This window comes from Coenobita brevimanus, chromosome 57 (genome assembly GCF_032717465.1).
Source record: "Coenobita brevimanus isolate Jiangsu-jjx chromosome 57, ASM3271746v2, whole genome shotgun sequence".
Classification (NCBI taxonomy): Eukaryota; Metazoa; Arthropoda; class Malacostraca; order Decapoda; family Coenobitidae; genus Coenobita; species Coenobita brevimanus.
The window spans coordinates 17088975-17107388 of record NC_137010.1 but is presented as its reverse complement, the minus strand read 5'-3'; the positions used below and the strand labels follow the sequence as shown (position 1 = coordinate 17107388).

At 41.8% G+C, this 18414-nt stretch overlaps 1 protein-coding gene across 1 annotated transcript in view; it reads left to right on the top strand.

Moving 5' to 3' along the window:
- LOC145401911 (ATP-sensitive inward rectifier potassium channel 12-like) overlaps nucleotides 1-16971 on the top strand; it is an 81781-nt gene extending 64810 nt beyond the window's left edge. The window contains exon 8 of the mRNA XM_080274017.1: nucleotides 16819-16971. Within this exon, the coding sequence (XP_080130143.1) occupies nucleotides 16819-16971 (153 nt within the window). The remainder of the gene's footprint in view (nucleotides 1-16818) is intronic.
- Nucleotides 16972-18414: the final 1443 nt, after the last annotated feature.

Genomic DNA, 18414 nt, shown 5'->3' with positions numbered 1-18414 from the left:
CCATCTTGTAGCGGCCCTTTGAACTTTTTCAATCTTGTCTATATGCTTTTTGAGATGAGGACTCCAGACTATTGATGCATATTCCAGGGTTGGTCTAATGAATGATGTTATTATCCTTCTTAGCATGTCTTCATTTATGTATGTGAATGCTATTCTCATATTTGCAAGCAGTGTATACATGTTCCGTACCTTCTCGCTGATGCGGTCAGCCGGAGATAGTCTGTTATTGATAATCACACCTAGGTCTTTCTCTCTTTCTGATGTGTATAGGGTTTTATTTCCTAACTTATAATCCCAATCAGGTCTTTTTCCACTTTTACCAAACTTGATTACATGACACTTGTTCACATTGAATTCCATTGCCATGTACTACTCCATTCATGAAGTTTATTTAATTCTTCTTGTTGCTCCCTACAAGAGTCTGTGCTAGTAATTTTCCTTTGTATTTTTGCATCATCTGCAAACATATTCAGATAGCTCTCATTTCCAGTGTTACTGTTTATATCATTTATGTACACTAGAAACATGATTGGTGCCAGCACCGAACCCTGTGGTACTCCACTAGTCACTTCTTTCCATGATGAGTAGTTTCCTCTTAGTACTGTCCTCATTTCTCTTTTTATGAGAAAGTCTTGCATCCAACAAAACAGTTTGCCTCGAATTCCTCCTTGATGGTACAGCTTCCATAAAAGTCTTTGGTGTGGTACTGTGTCAAAAGCTTTCTTGAAATCTAAATAGATACTGTCCACCCATCCTTCCCTTTCCTGTATTGTGTTTGTTACTCTGTCATAGTAGCTCAACAGATTAGTAACACATGATTTTCCTTTTCTGAAGCCAAACTGTCTTTCTGTTATCATACTGTGTTCTTCTAGATGATTTACCCAAGCTTTTCTTATAAGTTTTTCTAATACCTTGCTTACAACACTGGTCAGTGATACTGGTCGGTAGTTGAGAGGATTTTGTCTATTTCCTTTCTTGAATAAGGGGACTATATTTGCTTTTTTCCAAATATCAGGTAGTTTCCCTTGACTCAAGGATTTCTTGAAAATTAAAAATAATGGTTTACTTAACTCCTTTGCACATTCTCGTAACACCCAACATGAAATTTCATCAGGACCACTTGCTTTTCCTCTGTCTAATCTACTTAACTCCTCCTGTATTACTTTTTCTGCTATTTGTATATCTGGTAGTATGTGTGGACATGCCTGTTCCACATATTCCCTCTCAAAATTTTTTTCTTCTGTAAAAACTAATTGGAAATTCTTATTTAGTGCTTCACAAATATCTTTCTCTTGTGTGTAAGTGATTCCCTCGTCCGTGATGGATTGTATTATATCTTTTACTTTGGTTTTGCTTCTGATATAGCTGTAAAACAGCTTTTGGTTTTGCTTCTGATATAGCTGTAAAACAGCTTTGGTTGATCACTACTTTTATTTATTATATCCTCCTCAAACTGTTTTTGGGCTTCCCTCCTTATTCTTGTATAGTCGTTTCTTGCCAGTTTGTAATTATTATACGCCCTTTCACTATTGTGTCTTCTGTATCTATTCCACAACAAATCTCTTCTTTCTTTTGATTTTTTACATTCTGTATTGAACCATTTCTGTATTTTCTTATCCACTTCTTTGTGCTGTGGGATGTACTTCTGGACTCCTATTTCATAAAATTCACAAAAATTTTTATATACAGCATTTAAATCTTGTCCTCTAAGCTCATTTTCCCAATCAACTTCTAAGAAATACTTCCTTAGGTCTTGATAATTTCCCTTTTTATAGTTTAGTCTCTTTTTGTAACTGTCATTGCTGTTTACTATGTCATATGCTATCCTGAAGTTATAATTTAGTACTGCATGATCGCTTTTGCCGAGTGGAGGGTGATATATTAAACTGTCAATGTCATTTTCTTGCCTAGTAAATATTAGATCTAGCACTGAAGGTACATCAAGTCCTCTTTTTGTAGTGGTTTCCCTCACATGTTGCTTTAAGAAAAACTCTTGTACGAGATCCAGGAGCTTTTGGTCCCAACAGCTTTCTTGGCTATTTATATCTAGAGTATTCCAATTTATATTTGTATTGAAATCCCCAGTTAGCATAATTCTTTCCGATTTCTCTTCCATTTTATGTAGCAAGGATCTTATACTCTGAATTGTACTCTCTGCCAGGCCCTCATATTCGTCTCTTTCCCATGTGTTTGATCTGGGTGGCATATACAAATTGGCTACAATTACTTTACCTTCAGATGTGTCGATCTCTATTGCAATCAGTTCTACTTGTGATGGTGTATCTAGGTTTATTTCCTTGACTTTTAGATTTTTCTTAGTTAATATTATAATTCCTCCTCCTTTTTTTAAATTTCTGTCACTTCTCCATATATTGTATTCCTCTAAGTTTAGTATGTCATTGGATATCCTTGGTGTTAATTTTGTCTCAGTTAGGCATATTATTTGTGGTTCATTTTCTCTGACATAATCATTCATCTCTAGTAATTTAGATACCATTCCATCCACATTTGAGTACATCAACTTTATCATCTTGTTTATATACTTGTCATGACATGGTTCTACCAACTTCCTCATTTTTCTTCCATCCTGTTTGTGTACCACTTTCGTACAAGCAATCCTATTACAGTACTTTGTAAAAAAAATTTCTTCTTGCCCTCTTCTGATCTTCCCTCATTTTTTGTTTTTGCTTCCTCCCTTTTCTCTTTCAGTAATTCCAGTTTCTCTTGTGTTAGGCATCTTTTTATCCATACATTTTTGAACTCTTTTTCCATAAGATTCTTTGCATTTTTTAGTATCTCTTCCACAGTGTTTACACTCTGGAAAGTCACCTTTAGAGGTCTTGTCTTGCTTTTTTCGTATCTCCCTAACCTTTTGTGTTCCTTTATGTCTTTACTACAGATTTCCTCTGATACTTCTTTCAGTAAGCTCATTACATTTGCCATCTCCTTTTTGTCTCTAGTGATTTTGTTTTTAATTTCTTCCTCTTGTATACCAGTGATTACTATTCATTTATTTATTTCTACTGAATCTCTGACTAACTTTGGATTGTTTTGGATTATTCTTTTCACTTCCTTTTTAATGTTTTTTTCCTCCACCCTTGTTTCTAAGTCTTTCTTTACTTTCACCATTTCAGCATACGTGGTTTCTACATCATTTTTGTAGCTTTGCACAGCTTCATTCACCTGTGTTATCTTCTCAATATCACTGCTCTGGTCCATAAGACTGCTTGCTTGTCTAATTGTCTCTGTGTCATTTTTTAACTCTTCCATAACACTCTCGTGATTAAATACTGTACTTCCCATTTCACTCACTTTCTTCCTAAGCGTATTCAATTCCACTGTTAGTTCACTGATGGTTGTGTCTTTCTTATTGGCCTCCCTTCCCAGTTTTTCTATCTCTTCCTTTTGCAAGTGCATTTGCTTCTTTATTTCATCAATTTCATTTTTGAAAGCCATTTCTAGTTTGTGTACACGTTCAGCCAGTCTATTGTGAGTCTCCACTTCAACCAGTTCTTGGTAGAAATCATCATTTTGCTTTTCACTTTTATCCCTTTTCTTTTCCAAATTTGTTTTACTGAAGTATGTATCCATTTTGTAATACTAAATGAAGAGTATGTACTTACACTTTCCGCGTGTTGCTGTAGTATAAACAAACCCAGCTGACTCAACGCATCGTGTTTCTTTGTTGTTTGAACCCGTCTTATTTAAACTTATTATTTCTTTTCCTTTTAATAATGAAAAATCATTTAGTCTAACCTGGTACAGAGCTTGACTCATTCAAAGATACTTATTTAGGTAATGCCTCTGGCCGTGTTGAGCTGGTATGGAGCACCGGTACGGACGTCTTCCTCCGACGATGCTGTGTGTGTGTGTGTGTGTGTGTCACACACACATGCACACACTTGCATATGCATGCACAATGTTTTTGTTCATTCATTTTTGAGAGCTTCATCATGCTTGCATGCATTGGCCCTGGTCACTTAATGGCTGCTCCTCATGCTGCTCGATCTCTGACAGCTTCCCTATTCAGTCCCTTATCCCTGAGGCCACACTCAATGACCATTAACACTCCTCACACTCTGCACCCAGTTATCATCCACTTCTCGCTTTCTGCACCCAGTTATCATCCCCTATCCTCTGCACATGCCCACACCATCTCAAGCTGCCTCTCCTCATCACAACACTTATACACTTCAGTCCTATCCTACCCCTCAAATCTACCAATCTACCAATACACCAGTCCTGTATGAGACAGCCCTAGCATGTATTCAATATGGACGGTGGGTGTTAGCGCCGAAGTGGTGACATGTAGAGGTGTATGGTATGTAGGAGGACTGCTGGGCCTTGATAGCAGGCTGTGAAGCCTATGCCCAGAGTCGGACACATAAAAAAAAAAAAAAAAAAAAAAAAAAACAAAACAAAACCACTAGCCCCCCCCCCCCAGGCCACGCACTCAGGAACGTCCACCTAATCATTGCCATTTCTGTATGGTTGAGCCTGCGAATATCCTCTTCCTTTACTGCCCAGGTCTCGCTACCATACAGCATTACACTCCTAACACATGCCGCATACAAAGATCCCATAGCACGGAGTGAGAGCCCTTTCAGTGTCAGGAGAGGCAACAGCTCCCTGAACTCCTCCAAACCACTTCTTACTAGCCACAGAGCTAACTCCAGCCCCACCTCCAGCATATAACATGTCTCCCAAATAAAAAAAAAAAAACTTTCACACATGCTTAAGACTCACCATTAAGTTCAATCCTTTCACTCCTGACAGTCTTCACGTGTTCTCCCTAACACACCGCACACATGAAATCAGCATTATCTCGCAATCTACCTCTAATACTGCTATATCATTTTGCATCCACTTATCACAGACACTGCACAAAATGGGATTACTTCCCATGCCCTTGCGGCAAATCGCACATGGCCACTCCCTCTTTGCCAGTACCGCCACCAGCCCTAGATACCATCACTTTTGTTTTATCAGCATTTACTCTTAAGCCCTTGTGTCCCATACCATCTCTCCATTTCCTAAATCTTTCCTCCACCTCCCTTTCATTCTCTGCAATCAACACCAAATAATCAGCATACAACATCTCCCACGGGAGTCCATTTCTGAAGTCACGTGAGGGGGCATCAAGTACCATGATAAACAACAAGGGACTCAAGACTAACCGCTGGTGTACACCAACATTCACAGAAAACTAATCTCTCAGAATCTCCATTCACCCTTACCTGGGTGCGAGCACCCACATACACGGCCATAACATCCTAACCGGCCACTCCTTGATCCCAAGCTTTCTCATTGCCCACTTCACATTTCTAGGGACTCCCAAAGGCCTTTTCCAAATAAACAAAAACAAAGTACAGTTCCATTTTCTTTTCTATATATTTTTCTTGAAGCTGTCGAACAGTGAACATGGCATCAGTGGTCCCTTTGCTTGGCATAAACCTAAGCTGCATCTCATCAGTATCACTAATCACACCTTCTAGAACTCACTCCATTACCTTCATTATCTGATCTAAAAGCTTATGCCTCTATAATTTCCTCTTTCCAGGGCATCACCCTTCCCCTTGTACACATTTACTATACACTCTTCAGCCAACCATTTGGGACAACACACTCATATATAATCGTATTTATCAGGTCAATAACTAACCTCACTCCTGTATCTCCTGAGGCTTTCAACATTTCAGCAGTCAACCCAGACACACCTGCTGCCTTCCCCACCTGCATCCTGTCTATCACCCCGGTCACAGTAGCAGCATCAATCAAATGCCGGGGGCCAAACACTGGATCTGCAGGATCCAAACCTTCCCCATCCCAGTCAAACTCCTCATTCAACAACCAGCTGTAATGCTTTCTTCATGCATCTTTAATATCCCCACTGTTCACCACTACCCTTCCTTCGTCATTCTTCACACACTATTCACCTTTGATATCCCTATTCTCCGCCTTCATCTGATTTGCCACCTTAAATATCATGTTCTTCCTTTCCACACGATTTAAGTTATCAGGTAAAAGTCTCTGTGACACAGACCTTGCCCTGTAAACCTCTTTTCTAGACCTACACTTGGCAGCCAAGTATTCCTCTCTGTTACCACCCTTCTTCCATTCCCAGAAAAGCCTTCCATTCTCCTTAACTGCAGCTTCTACATCCTCATCCCACCACCAGGTTACTTTATGTCTTGGTGGGCCTCTTGTCCATCCACATACTGAATCTGTAACTCTCAAGAGGTTGCTCTTGAGGACTCTGTACTGTTCATTAACATTTCTGTCAATGTCTCTCTGTTCAGCCACCACTCTCATCATCTTCCCTTAGAATGCATCCCGTACAGCTTGGTTTTTCAGCTTCCATATTTTCCTAAGTGCATAGGTCCTCTTTTGCATCACCTGTTCCTTAAGCATCATGTCACATATCAATAACTTGTGTTGCTGCACACTCTTCTCGCACCCTATAACTTTAACATTCCTCACAAACTTCCTGTCAGCCCTTTTGACCAGGAAATAACCTGTCTGGCTGCTATTTCCCCACACTTGTATGTAATCAACCTACTCTCTCACTTCCTAAAATGTGTGTTGCACAGTCATGTTCATTGCCTCTCCAACCTGGAGTATCCTTTCCCCTTCCTCATTACTTGTACCATATACATCCCCGTGTAATCCTTCATATCCTTGAGCTGCTTCACCTACCCGGTACACGACCAGTTAAGTCCCCTTCTAAAACTGCAGTCTTATCATCCCCCCATACCACCTACTACATGTATTAAGTCATTCCAGAATCTGTCCTCTACCTCAGCCAAGCCTACCTGCTAAGTATACGCCAATGTAAATGCAACCATATTCCCAGCGAAGAAAATTTTCACTGCTATTATCCTATCACTTACTCTCATGACATTCATGACATACTCCACCCATTTCTCCCCAACCAACACCCACATCATCATATCTGGCTGTCCTACCGTGCCAAAACAGCTTATAACAACAATCTTTCCCAGCGATCTTTCTGGCTGATCCACCCCTATACCGGACTTCTTGCAGTCATGCCATAGCCACCCATCTCGTACTTAGTGTCTCAACCATTTCCCCCACTCTACCCCTCAGACTTCCCACATTCCACAGTGCCACTCTGATCCCCCTGGATGGTTTAGTGTCCTAAGGCTTGCTTTGAATTTCATTTTTTAACTTGGTCATAATCAGTGAAAATAATAAAGGGGAGAGCCATGCCACGGACCCCATCCACTGCACAGTCCCAGGTCCAAGCAATGAATCTGGGACCCCTAGTCCACCAGCCTTGACCAATGGCTGAGGTAGTGGCCTTGGGGCACCCTGCCAGGGCAGCAACAGGGACACCCTCCAAGCACGCCATGGTACTGTAACTGCCCCGCCATTATACACCCACTGATAGGGCAGCCTCCTGGGGCTCAACTCCCAGGTTCAGGCCCTTCTCTATAGGGCGAAAGCGGCAGCCTGGGAACCACAGTGCCCTGTACCCTCTAGCACAGGTTCGAACCCCATCTCACCCTGGATGCACGATCTATGCCGACAAAGCACTCGTCACGCCTCCCTTCAAAAGGTCCACCAATAGGTAGCAGAGGCAAAGTTTTCTGGCCGCATGCCCTTGCTGGCGTCAACCCGTGTGACGTAGTGGGGTATGTTCTGTGATATGGAAAGCTCATTTGGTGGAGTGTATGAGGTAATTAGAGGAAGTGTTTGGGTGAGTATGCTGGTCTACTCTTCATATTAATGTCACGCATGGTGTTTTGGAAAACATAGTTCATCATCATTGTCATCATCATCCGGACCTCTTTTCCCATCCTAGGGCAGGGTGAGGTGTGGCCACATCCAAACACAATTACAGTACTGGTAGCGGACTTTCAGTATGTCTTCCCTTTATTGAATAAAAGTATCTGGCAGCAGCAAAAATAACTGAAGGTACTAGCTCCTTCAGTATGATGATTTAAATAATTCTTGATTAGCTCACCTGGGAGGATTCCCCCCGTAACAAAAGAGTTAATGGGGAATTTGAGTCTGCTTCTAACCTTTTCATGAGTAAAGAGCTCTCAAAAGCTGACTGAAAATGTCAGTGGCAACAAGGATAAATTATGCTTGCCATAAAAAAATCATGTCAATATTCTCAAGGTGTCGATACTTCACAGGACTGGTAATGATACAGCTATTAGATTTGTTTAAATTATTGTAGGTTTGGTTAGTGATTTAGGTCAGATTATAAAGTAGTTTATTTCTTTTAACTTCACCAAACTGAACCTTCACTTCCGGTTTGAACTCAGAGCTATGACTGGTTGAATTTTGAATTATTATTTGAACAGTTGATAATGATAGCTTCAACTGTTTTTATCTATCTATCTATCTATCTATCTATAGCCCGACGCCCTAATCCCGCAAAGGGTGGCCGCAGACAAAACGCCTCCAAGTCACTCTGTCACCCACCATTTGACTCCCCTCCCCCCAGCTCACCCCCCCCTCCCTCATATACCTCTCAACTCCATCCCTCCACCTCATCCTCGGTCTACCCCTCCCTCTCCCTCCCTCCACCTCACCTACATACACCCTCTTAGTCAGTCTTTCATTCTCCATCCTCTCCACATGTCCAAACCACCTCAGTGTATTTCTCCTAATCTTTTCAACCACATTCACATCTACCCCACAACGTTCCTTCACTTCTTCATTCGTCAACCTGTCCCTCCACGTCACTCCACATGCTCCTCTCAAGTAACTCATTTCCACTGCTCTCACTCTTGACTTGTTCCCTTCTTGCAAGGTTCACGCCTCGCTTCCATACGTCAGGGTAGGGATCACAATACCATCATGCAGTGACTTCTTAACTTCCATACTCACCTCCCTATTTCTCATCACTGCTTTCAGTGTACCAACAACCTTCCTTCCCTGCTGTACCCTTTCATTTACTTCATCCCCCAAAGTTCCATCCTTACTCATCACACTACCCAAGTACTTGAATGCACTCACATTCTCCATATCCTCACCATCCAACCTCATTGCACACTCAGTGACTTCATTCCTCTCAAACACCATAACTTTACTTTTGTTTACATTAACTTTCAGCTTCCTCCTCCTACACACTGTCCCAAATTCATTCACCAAACCTTGCAACTCCCATTCATCTTCACTCAACAATACTGTATCATCAGCAAACAACAACACCGGAAGCTTCCAAATCTCACCCTCATTCATTAGGGCCACCCCCACATCCACTGCCCTGCCTTGAACCTCCTTTACAACCCCATCCATATATATATTAAACAGCCATGGAGACATTACACACCCCTGTTTCAGTCCCACATTGAGATCAAAGAACTCACTCAGCTCACCATCCACTCGCACCGTAGCCCTAGCTCCCTCATACATACTCTTCACAGCACTCAACAATTTCCCCTCCACTCCATATATTCTTAATACCTTCCACATACCTTGCCTATCTATTCTGTCATAAGCTTTCTCCAAGTCCATGAAGGCAGCATACACTTTCCTTCCCTTCTCTAGATACTTCTCCACTAAACATCTTAGAACAAATATCTGGTCTACACACCCTTTTCCCTTCCTAAATCCCCCTTGTTCTTCTCCAACTAGCTCCTCTGTCATATGCCTAACCCTATCAATGAGTATTCTACCATATATTTTACCAGTCACACTAAGAAGGCAAATACCCCTATGGTTACCACATACTTCTCTCTCCCCTTTTCCTTTGTACAGAGGAACAATTATACCTGATTTCCAGTCCTCTGGAACCCTTCCCTCTTCCCAAGCCAATCTACACAACTTCCATATCCACTCCACAACAATCTCACCCCCATACCTAAGCATTTCACCACACACTCCATCAATTCCTGGGGCCTTTCCCAGCTTAATCTTCTTCATCGCTTCCACTACTTCCGACCTACTGATCTCTTCCTCCCTCCTCTCATCTCTTCTTCTCCCAGCCATTCCCCAACCACTTATACTCACACTGCTCTCACTCTCTACATTCAACAAATCCTCAAAGTGCTCCTTCCATCTCCTCACTTTCTCTCTCTTCTCCACCAACAATCTATTATTCCTATCCTTCACTCCCCTACTATTTCCCCTTTCACACTCCCTTACTTTCTTTATCTCCTTCCAAAACAATTTCTTACTCTCCCTCCATTTCAAACTCAGATTCCTCCCAAACTCTTCATCCACTTTCTTCTTACTCTCCTTCACCAGTCTCTTAACCTCCCTTCTCCTGCTCACATATACCTCTCTCTTCTCTCTCTCATCTTCTCCCCTACCTCTACTCGCCAACCATTCACCATATGCCTTCTTCTTTTGTTCCACAGCTCGTTTCACCTCATCATTCCACCATGCTGTCCCTTGCACACCCTTGCATCTCCTCCTCACTCCACAAACCGCCTCACACGCTGCGCTTATCTCTTCCGTGAATATCTTACATACGTCTTCCACCCCTTCCATCTGCTCTAGCTCATACCTTCCCAATCTTTCTTCCACTATGCTCTTATACTCTGTCCTTTTCTCACTATCTTGCAATTTCTCCACTCTTCTCACAGGAGCTGCTTCCTCCTGTCTTCCCCTTCGCCTCCTCAACCACTTTCTTTGCAGCTCTACCTTGGCCATCACTAAGTGATGGTCCGAGACTCCATTCCCCCACCCTCTCCACACTCTTGCATCCAACACTTGTCTTCTCATTCGCTCATCCACACACACGTAGTCTATCATTGCCTTTCGTTCAATAAGTTCACCATCCATCCTCCTCATTACTCTCCATGTATACCGGTGGATCATCTTATGACGAAAGTAGGTGTTGGCTATTGCCAACCCCTTACCAGCACAGATGTCCACCAAAGCACTACCATTCCCATCTACTTCAGCTGGCACACCCCACTGACCAACCACTCCATCCACTCGTACATTCCCAACTTTGCCATTCATGTCTCCAATCAACAGCACTCTCTCGCTCCTCTCAAACTTGTCCATACATGCTTCTACTCTCGCCCAAAACTCATCTTTCACTGTTGCCACTCGATCCTCTGTTGGAGCATACACACATACAATCGCCCATGCTTGTATACCTACTTTCATCCTCACCCATACAATCCTTGCACCCACTGTTCCATACTCTCTTATATTCTCCTTCCACTTCTTGCTTATCATCAGACATACTCCCTCTCTTGCCCTCTCATTCTCACTGACTCCCGCACATATACCTACACCGTATTCCCATTCTCTCATCCTTTCACCTTTCCATTTAGTTTCAGTCAATCCACATAATATGTTTTATAATAAACATATTAACCCTTTCATACTCGGGACAGCTCTAGTAACCTGCCCTGGCTAATGCTAGACTGTTATTTTTTTCAGCTGAATGGTGGTAAGTGGGAGTGCTCACCATCCATTCACTCGATGTAGTGCTGCTTTGGGTGTCTGCCCTTTCCCCTCCTCCTTCCTTCCTCTTGTGTCTTTCTTTCCTTCCTTCTCCACTTCTTTCTGCCTGTGGGTAACTTTACACTCCCTTTTCTGTCTTTTCTTTATTCTTTCCCCTTCCTTCTGCCTGTGGGTGACTCTACACTGAGTTACAAGCCAAATGGTTTCCTGTACACCAGAAAACCATTTACTGCGCTGGGTGGTGACCATATAACCAGATTAGGGAGCCTGGTGGTTTAGTGGATAATTAAGGCGCTCCAATTGGCTTGAGCCTGTTTAGGTTTATATGCCACTCAGGGATGAGTGAGGCTGGTCAGTTGCACTCTCATCTTAAATGTCAGGACCAGCTTGCCTAACCTCGGGCTCCTTCGCTCCTCATGGGGCAACATAGGATTGGGTGATGGATGGATGGATGAATCATGGGAAACTGAGAATGTTAGTGTCACTGTTAAATCTGTCATGATCAGAACAGCTCCAAATAGTTCCCCCCTCCCTCCCCCATTTCCTTGCTTATTGTTGTTGTGTGGGGGCTTCAGAGATGTCCTCAGCCATCAGGCTGTCCTCCAACCAACTCAAACCACCCTATCATTCATATACTTTACCACTACGCCCCACCCCTCCACCTCATCCAGTTTTCTCTCATCCCTTTCCACTCACATACCCTCTTCTGTCAACCTCTCCTCCATTTTCAAATTAAGCTGGGTTAAAATTTTGCAACCATTTACATGAGGTGAAAAACTTGCAGGAAGGTAGTATGGACCATATCCTTAAGGGCTGCATCTTATTTTCCTGTGGCTAGACCATAATCTGCCAGACTTGTAATAAGTTTTTGACAGCAATGTACAGCCATCAGCACAAATTCGCTGCAAGCCTGCTCGTGTGATGTGGCTCGTTTTGTCTGGCAACGGTGTATGGGAACCAGTTGCCACATTAGATTTTTTACGGTCTAAAGACATGTTTGTAAGAATTAGTACTGTAAATCGCCCAGAATACAATATTCTTTATATCCGTTTAGCAAAATAATGTACTAAAGACGGCAGAAGAATGTTGTGGGATGATGAAACTTCCGCTCTGTCCCCCGTATCCCTCCCGATGACCCTCCCAAGCCTACCTCTCACCACACCTCCCTCCCTGCTCTACTTCATTTGCACTTCTCTCTCCCCACCCTGTCTGACTTATATTACCCACAGGCCTAATCGACGTAATAAACCGCACTCTTCTCAAGTTCTTGTCTATTCCTGTAACCTTTTTGTTTCTCTACATTCGTGAGATTCTTGCCATGTCACAGTCTTTTTCTCCCACCATTTACTTCAAACATGATGCAACAATTCGAATCATTATGGTTCTGTTACTGCTTCATGAATCAGTGAACAGTATGAGGAGATTGGGAACATTTTCTCTGGAAAGAGAGACAAGTAGGAGGAATGGGCACGAATGTTTGTTTAATTCTGCCTACTGAAATAATAGCCACCGACTGCCAGGCTCACTCAAAAAAAAAAAAAAAAAAAAAAAAAAAAGTAAGGAATACATCACAAGAACGAGACCTGAAACGTTTCTGTATCTAGCGGCGGTTCGTGGTGACAAGGGGTCGAGAAACGAATGACAACTGGAATAAAAGGAGTGGGAAGGAGACGGGGAGGGTGAGAATGGGACTAGAACAGGAAGGAATATTGATAACCTCGGATACAGTTAGTTTTATTAACGCATTGCGAGCATTTGAGAACAGGATGGGCTGGGTTAACAGTCAAGAGAATTGCAATGCACCAGTCGGGTTAATGCCATGGATAAATGAATGAAGGTAGAGAGGATGGGGAGAGGAGAAAGTGGAGAGACATGAACATGGGGGGGGGGGGTAGGAGGGAGAGGAGTCGTGGAGGGGACATCAGGAGGAGTAAGGGGGAGAGAGGGGAAGGGAGCTTAGACATGGTTGTAACGAGGATTACCAGAACATCACGCTCAAACGTCGTTCCATAACATTCTTCTGTCAGTTCTTGCACTTTTTTATATGAATCAAATATGGTATATGGAATATTGTGCTCTAGGCAGTCTCAAGTACCACTTCTTAAAACACGTCTTTAAACTGTATAAAGTCCATGTGGCAACTGTTGCCAGACAAACGGACACATCACACGAGTGGACTTGCAGCGAATTTATGCTGACGACTGTGCCAATCCATTTGCTGTCAGACAATTTTACTTCATTCTAGAGACTCATTAGGTAACCAGTAGAAACTCATCTTGACATGAGAGGCACACAAATTCTTGCCGCAGCCTCCACAAACTCATACCATCCACCACACTACATGGCAGCACATCCACACACACCAAGGAATATCAGAACAACACTCAGCACACGGTATCATACACAAATAACTGTACTTTTTTTTTTTTTTAATAGATAATGATTGAAGGAAAAACAAAAGGAAAAAAATAAGTCCATGTGTCTAAAGGCATCCTTCATTCATAAAATATTTATAACAACTGGATTTAAATTGAAGTGGATTAAATAAATGTTTGTGGGAAACAACTCCCAGGAAGTGAATTCCAGAGTAGTAGTAGTTCTGTGGATAAAAGAATTTTGATAAGCGGAGGTTCTGCATTGCTGGGGAGAAAGTGCGAGTTCATGGGCGCTCCCAGCTGCCCGAGTATTTCGGGAGAAAATTTGAAGGGGAGGCACAATTGAAGCCAGTTCGTCAGAGCACTTACGGTAAAAATATCGGTAAAATAATGCTAAAGATGCTTCATCTCTGCCTACTTATAATGGAGGAAGGTCCTGTGTAATGGCAGGATTATTAATCTAATGACCCTATTTTGAATTTTGTCCAACTTCCTCAATGTAACCGCTCCACATCCACTCCACAATGGTGAACAGTATTCGATCTAAGAACGCACATGACTTTTGTATACTGTATTGTGGCCTTCTGCTTGTCAGTGAAGAACTCACAAACTCTGTACATAAGTCCCAATTTTTTGGAAGCATTTTTAGCAAGGGATTTAACATAAGTTATCCAGCTTAGGTTGAGGTTTAGAGAAACACCTAGGATATCAATTGTAATGGATATGGAAATATTAATATCATTTAAAATTATGTGAGAGTCCGAGTTCTTTCTGTTTGAGAAATTGTATTAAGTTTTCTGAGCATTAAATGAGACCAGATTTGATTGTTCCCCCTCACCTGCCTCAAACCAGCTTCTAGAGGCATATCCATACTCATATACCTCGCTGCTTCATTCAGTTACTTAGAGACAACACACAGCTGCATGCATAGCCTCCTGATGTCCACCCTTCTGAATCTTACCTCCCTTGTGAGTACAGGGTCCACCTGGCCAGGCTGAGATGTGGGCATCATTCAGCCCTCTTATCAGAAGAGGCTGGATGACTCAGTCGCTGATGCCTTTCAAGGATGCAACACAGCACCCCATACTATTAAGTACATTATGGAAGACAGGATTGCACACAATCTCCTGCACCAGCAACACAACATACACTCTTTGAGAGCTCTGTGGGAAAGTCCAGTCCCGGCCATGTTCTTTCTTAGGGACTTGGGGCTCTTTGGCCAGACTACCTAGGGAACAACTACCTGTATTACTACAGCTACTACTACAGTACTATTACTGCTGGTGCTACTACTACTATTACTATTAATATTGCGGTTACTGTGTGGGGTAAGAATAATGGGCTTCGTATTGTACTGTTTTCCAGTGTAGTAAGGACTATTTTATTCAGCTTTTTGGCATCTGGCTATAGATATACAGTATGGATAGAAAACTCACCACAAGCAAAGGGTTAACATATCATCAAGCATCCTGTTGGGATTAATAGTAAAAGTCACTTTTTCATATACTGTACAGTATTACCAATAATATAATCTGAAAGGTTTTTATAATTTTTTTTAATAAATTATATTTCCTTTGCCTTTTTTTTTTTTGATGCACTGATATGGACACCAGTGAGTTACGTTATGAGGTGTACTTTTTATGTTGTAGAGTTACTGTGATGGTTAAAGGCAGTTCCTTCTAGTTTAAAAAAAAAAATCTATATCCCCACTGTCAGCGAAAACCATTTTTATACTCTATGTTTAAATGGGGTAGGAAAATGGATTTTATTTTTATTTTAATTTTTTTTGTGTGTGTGTGGGGGGGGGGGGTTGAAGAAGAGAGCTGAAAGGGTTTATGGATTTCTGTCAGATAACACAAACCAATTATTGCTGGGACTGAACTCATGGCTTTGAGATAATTTCTCTGCCATGCAGCAACCACCTGCAGACATACACTTTGATAACAGGTCTCAGTTAATAGCCACATGCTTGATCACATATTTTGTAGTCTTAATATCCTCTCTCAATATCAACAGCAGTGTGATAATTACAGCCAAATAGTAGTTATACAGTACATCAAAAATCAAGAATAAAAACTTCATACTTAAGATTCTTTTTAGTTTACAGTGTTCACCCCAGGCCTAAAATTCAACTATTCCTATTATCTGTGGTCATGTTCTTTACCTGTAGTGTTACTGGGACAAGAATCTTATATTGTTTTATTAAGTTTTATAGATACTCTGTTTGACAGTTATGAATGACAGAAGAGGAAGATCATTAAAAATGTAGAAGAGTAGATGAAGGAGGAGAGTGTGATGTAATGTAGGGGAAAGGGTAATTACTGAGTAGGGATACCGTGAACAGGCTGCAGCATCTGGCAGTAGATAGATATGCATATTACTTTCATTCCCTTGTCTTGTACTGTAAAAGAGCAATCTAAATGAACTCCCATATTAGGGTTGGTTGTTGTACAATACAGCTGATGATTTTATAAGGCTGGGATCTTGATCAACTGCCAAGACTCCAACAGTTTCTGGACACTTTAAGAAAATTTAAAAATATGTATTAGATGTAAAACTGCACAAAAAAGTATCGTTACTATGATGTGCTAAACCATATAATAAACGACGATGGTTTAGGAAAAACAGGCAGGGGGCTAGGAAACTGTTGTTACCCCTGCATATCCAACAATGTTGGTTATGCATGGGATACAAGAGGCATATCCAGAGTTTGAGGTAATAAATGTGTCGATATGAATGTATCAACCCTTCAGAAACAGCAGCCATCGTAGTGTTCGTTACGTATCTATTGGACCCCTGAGTAACGATACTTTTTAGTACAGTTGTACATGTGTGTTTATCAGTTTAGACTTTAATTCAAAGTACTTGTCACTGAGTTCCCTGCCTAAGCCTGAAAGAATGATTATAGTTACCAAACATGAAGCCACATACAGGGCAGTGCCTCCCAGAGTTGGTGGTAACTAGCGACTAGCTATGCTTATTTTATTTTTATTTATTTTTTATTACCTTGTCAGAACCTAACAAAGTTGCCCTTGTGTCTCAGATCCCAACACCCCTGTGCAGTGCAAGGGACCTGGAGGAGTTTAAGGCTCAGAACACAGATCCACTAGCCTGCTATGCACCTGCCTCCACTGACCATCTCATGTGCCTTGAACCAGAGATGCTTGTAACCTCCGAGACTCAGTCCACAAACTAAAAGATCAATGTTAGTTAGGCATGAGAGATGTAAAAAAGAGAATACAGGCATTCCGCTTCATGAGTTAGGAATGTGTCCCAGAATATCGTGTACTTTTTCCCAACATGTAGGAATGGTTGTAACTCTGAGTTGATCTGAGATGTAAACCCAGTAGATTGCAGGCCTAAGTTGCTCCTCCATCTTCAGGCTACTATCCCTCTTTCTGGAGACATGGAGGGAATTGAGGGGCATTTGCATGACCAGGCAGTGGAGCTGCCCAGCCCTGTCAGTATCACCGTGCAAATGTGCCACTCTCCAGTACCAGGGAGAAACTGGTAAATCAACTTTATAGATAGTAATGGAACTTATTCATTCCATTATTCTGTTAAAAAAAAAAAAAAAAAAAAAAAAAAAAAAAAAAAGTAATGACTTACTGAACTGCTTAAGCTGAATAAAACAGTTTACCAGTAGCATGAAAATGAGTTGGAGATTGTTTCTAACCCTTTCATTACAGATTGTTTCTAACCCTTTCATTACAGATTGTTTCTAACCCTTTCATTACAAGGTTTTCTTCCTTTGAGTAATTAAAAAATAGTCTGGCAGTAACAAATATAAAATTATTTTCTTCAAAATAAATAAAGGTGAAGAATATCCACAAGTATCACAGATTACACAGAGAGAGAAGGGGGTGTGAGCTGGAAGCAGGGCAGTGAAATGGCAGGGGATAGCCATTTCACTGCCCTTACGGAAATAAAGCATGTGGCAGTAGATAGATAGATAGATCACAGATTACATATGTATTGAGGATACTGGAAGCAGTTACAAATGAAAGTACAGTATTGTACTGGTAAAGTATATGGGAGTGGGGCTGGAATAACAAAGAGGCAAAACTGAAAGAAAATTTATAAAATCCAGAAAAACAAGCCAGAAAACATGTATATAAAACAGAGTCCAGACTAGACAGTGGAAAAAAAAAAAAAAATGGGTACGAAGAGTGAATGCCATAGAGAGAGAGGGAAAAAATAATTTTGAGCATGAATATAGGCAATACGGAAATGAGTCAGTGCATGAGGGCAGTAATCTGAGTAAATATTTTAGATAAATTTGTATTTCTCATCTTCAATATCGGGACCAACTGCTTAGCCCCGGGCTCCTACGCTCCTCATGGGGCAATGTAGGATTGGATGGATGAATTTGTATTCTTGTTCTGGAGGCTACCCATCTCTTTGTAATTGTGGGAAACTGGTTTAAGCCCTGTCCACAAGAGCGGGCAATGCCCGCGGGCACAAGCAAGCAGTTTGCCTGTTGACGGGCTCACCACTTGTGCCTGCGGGCAAATGCGTAAATTGACCGTGGCAGTTTACGCATTTGCCCGCGGGCACAAGCGGTGAGCCCGTCAACAGGCAAACTGCTCGCTTGTGCCCGCGGGCATTGCCTGCTCGTGTGGACAGGGCTTTAGGGCTA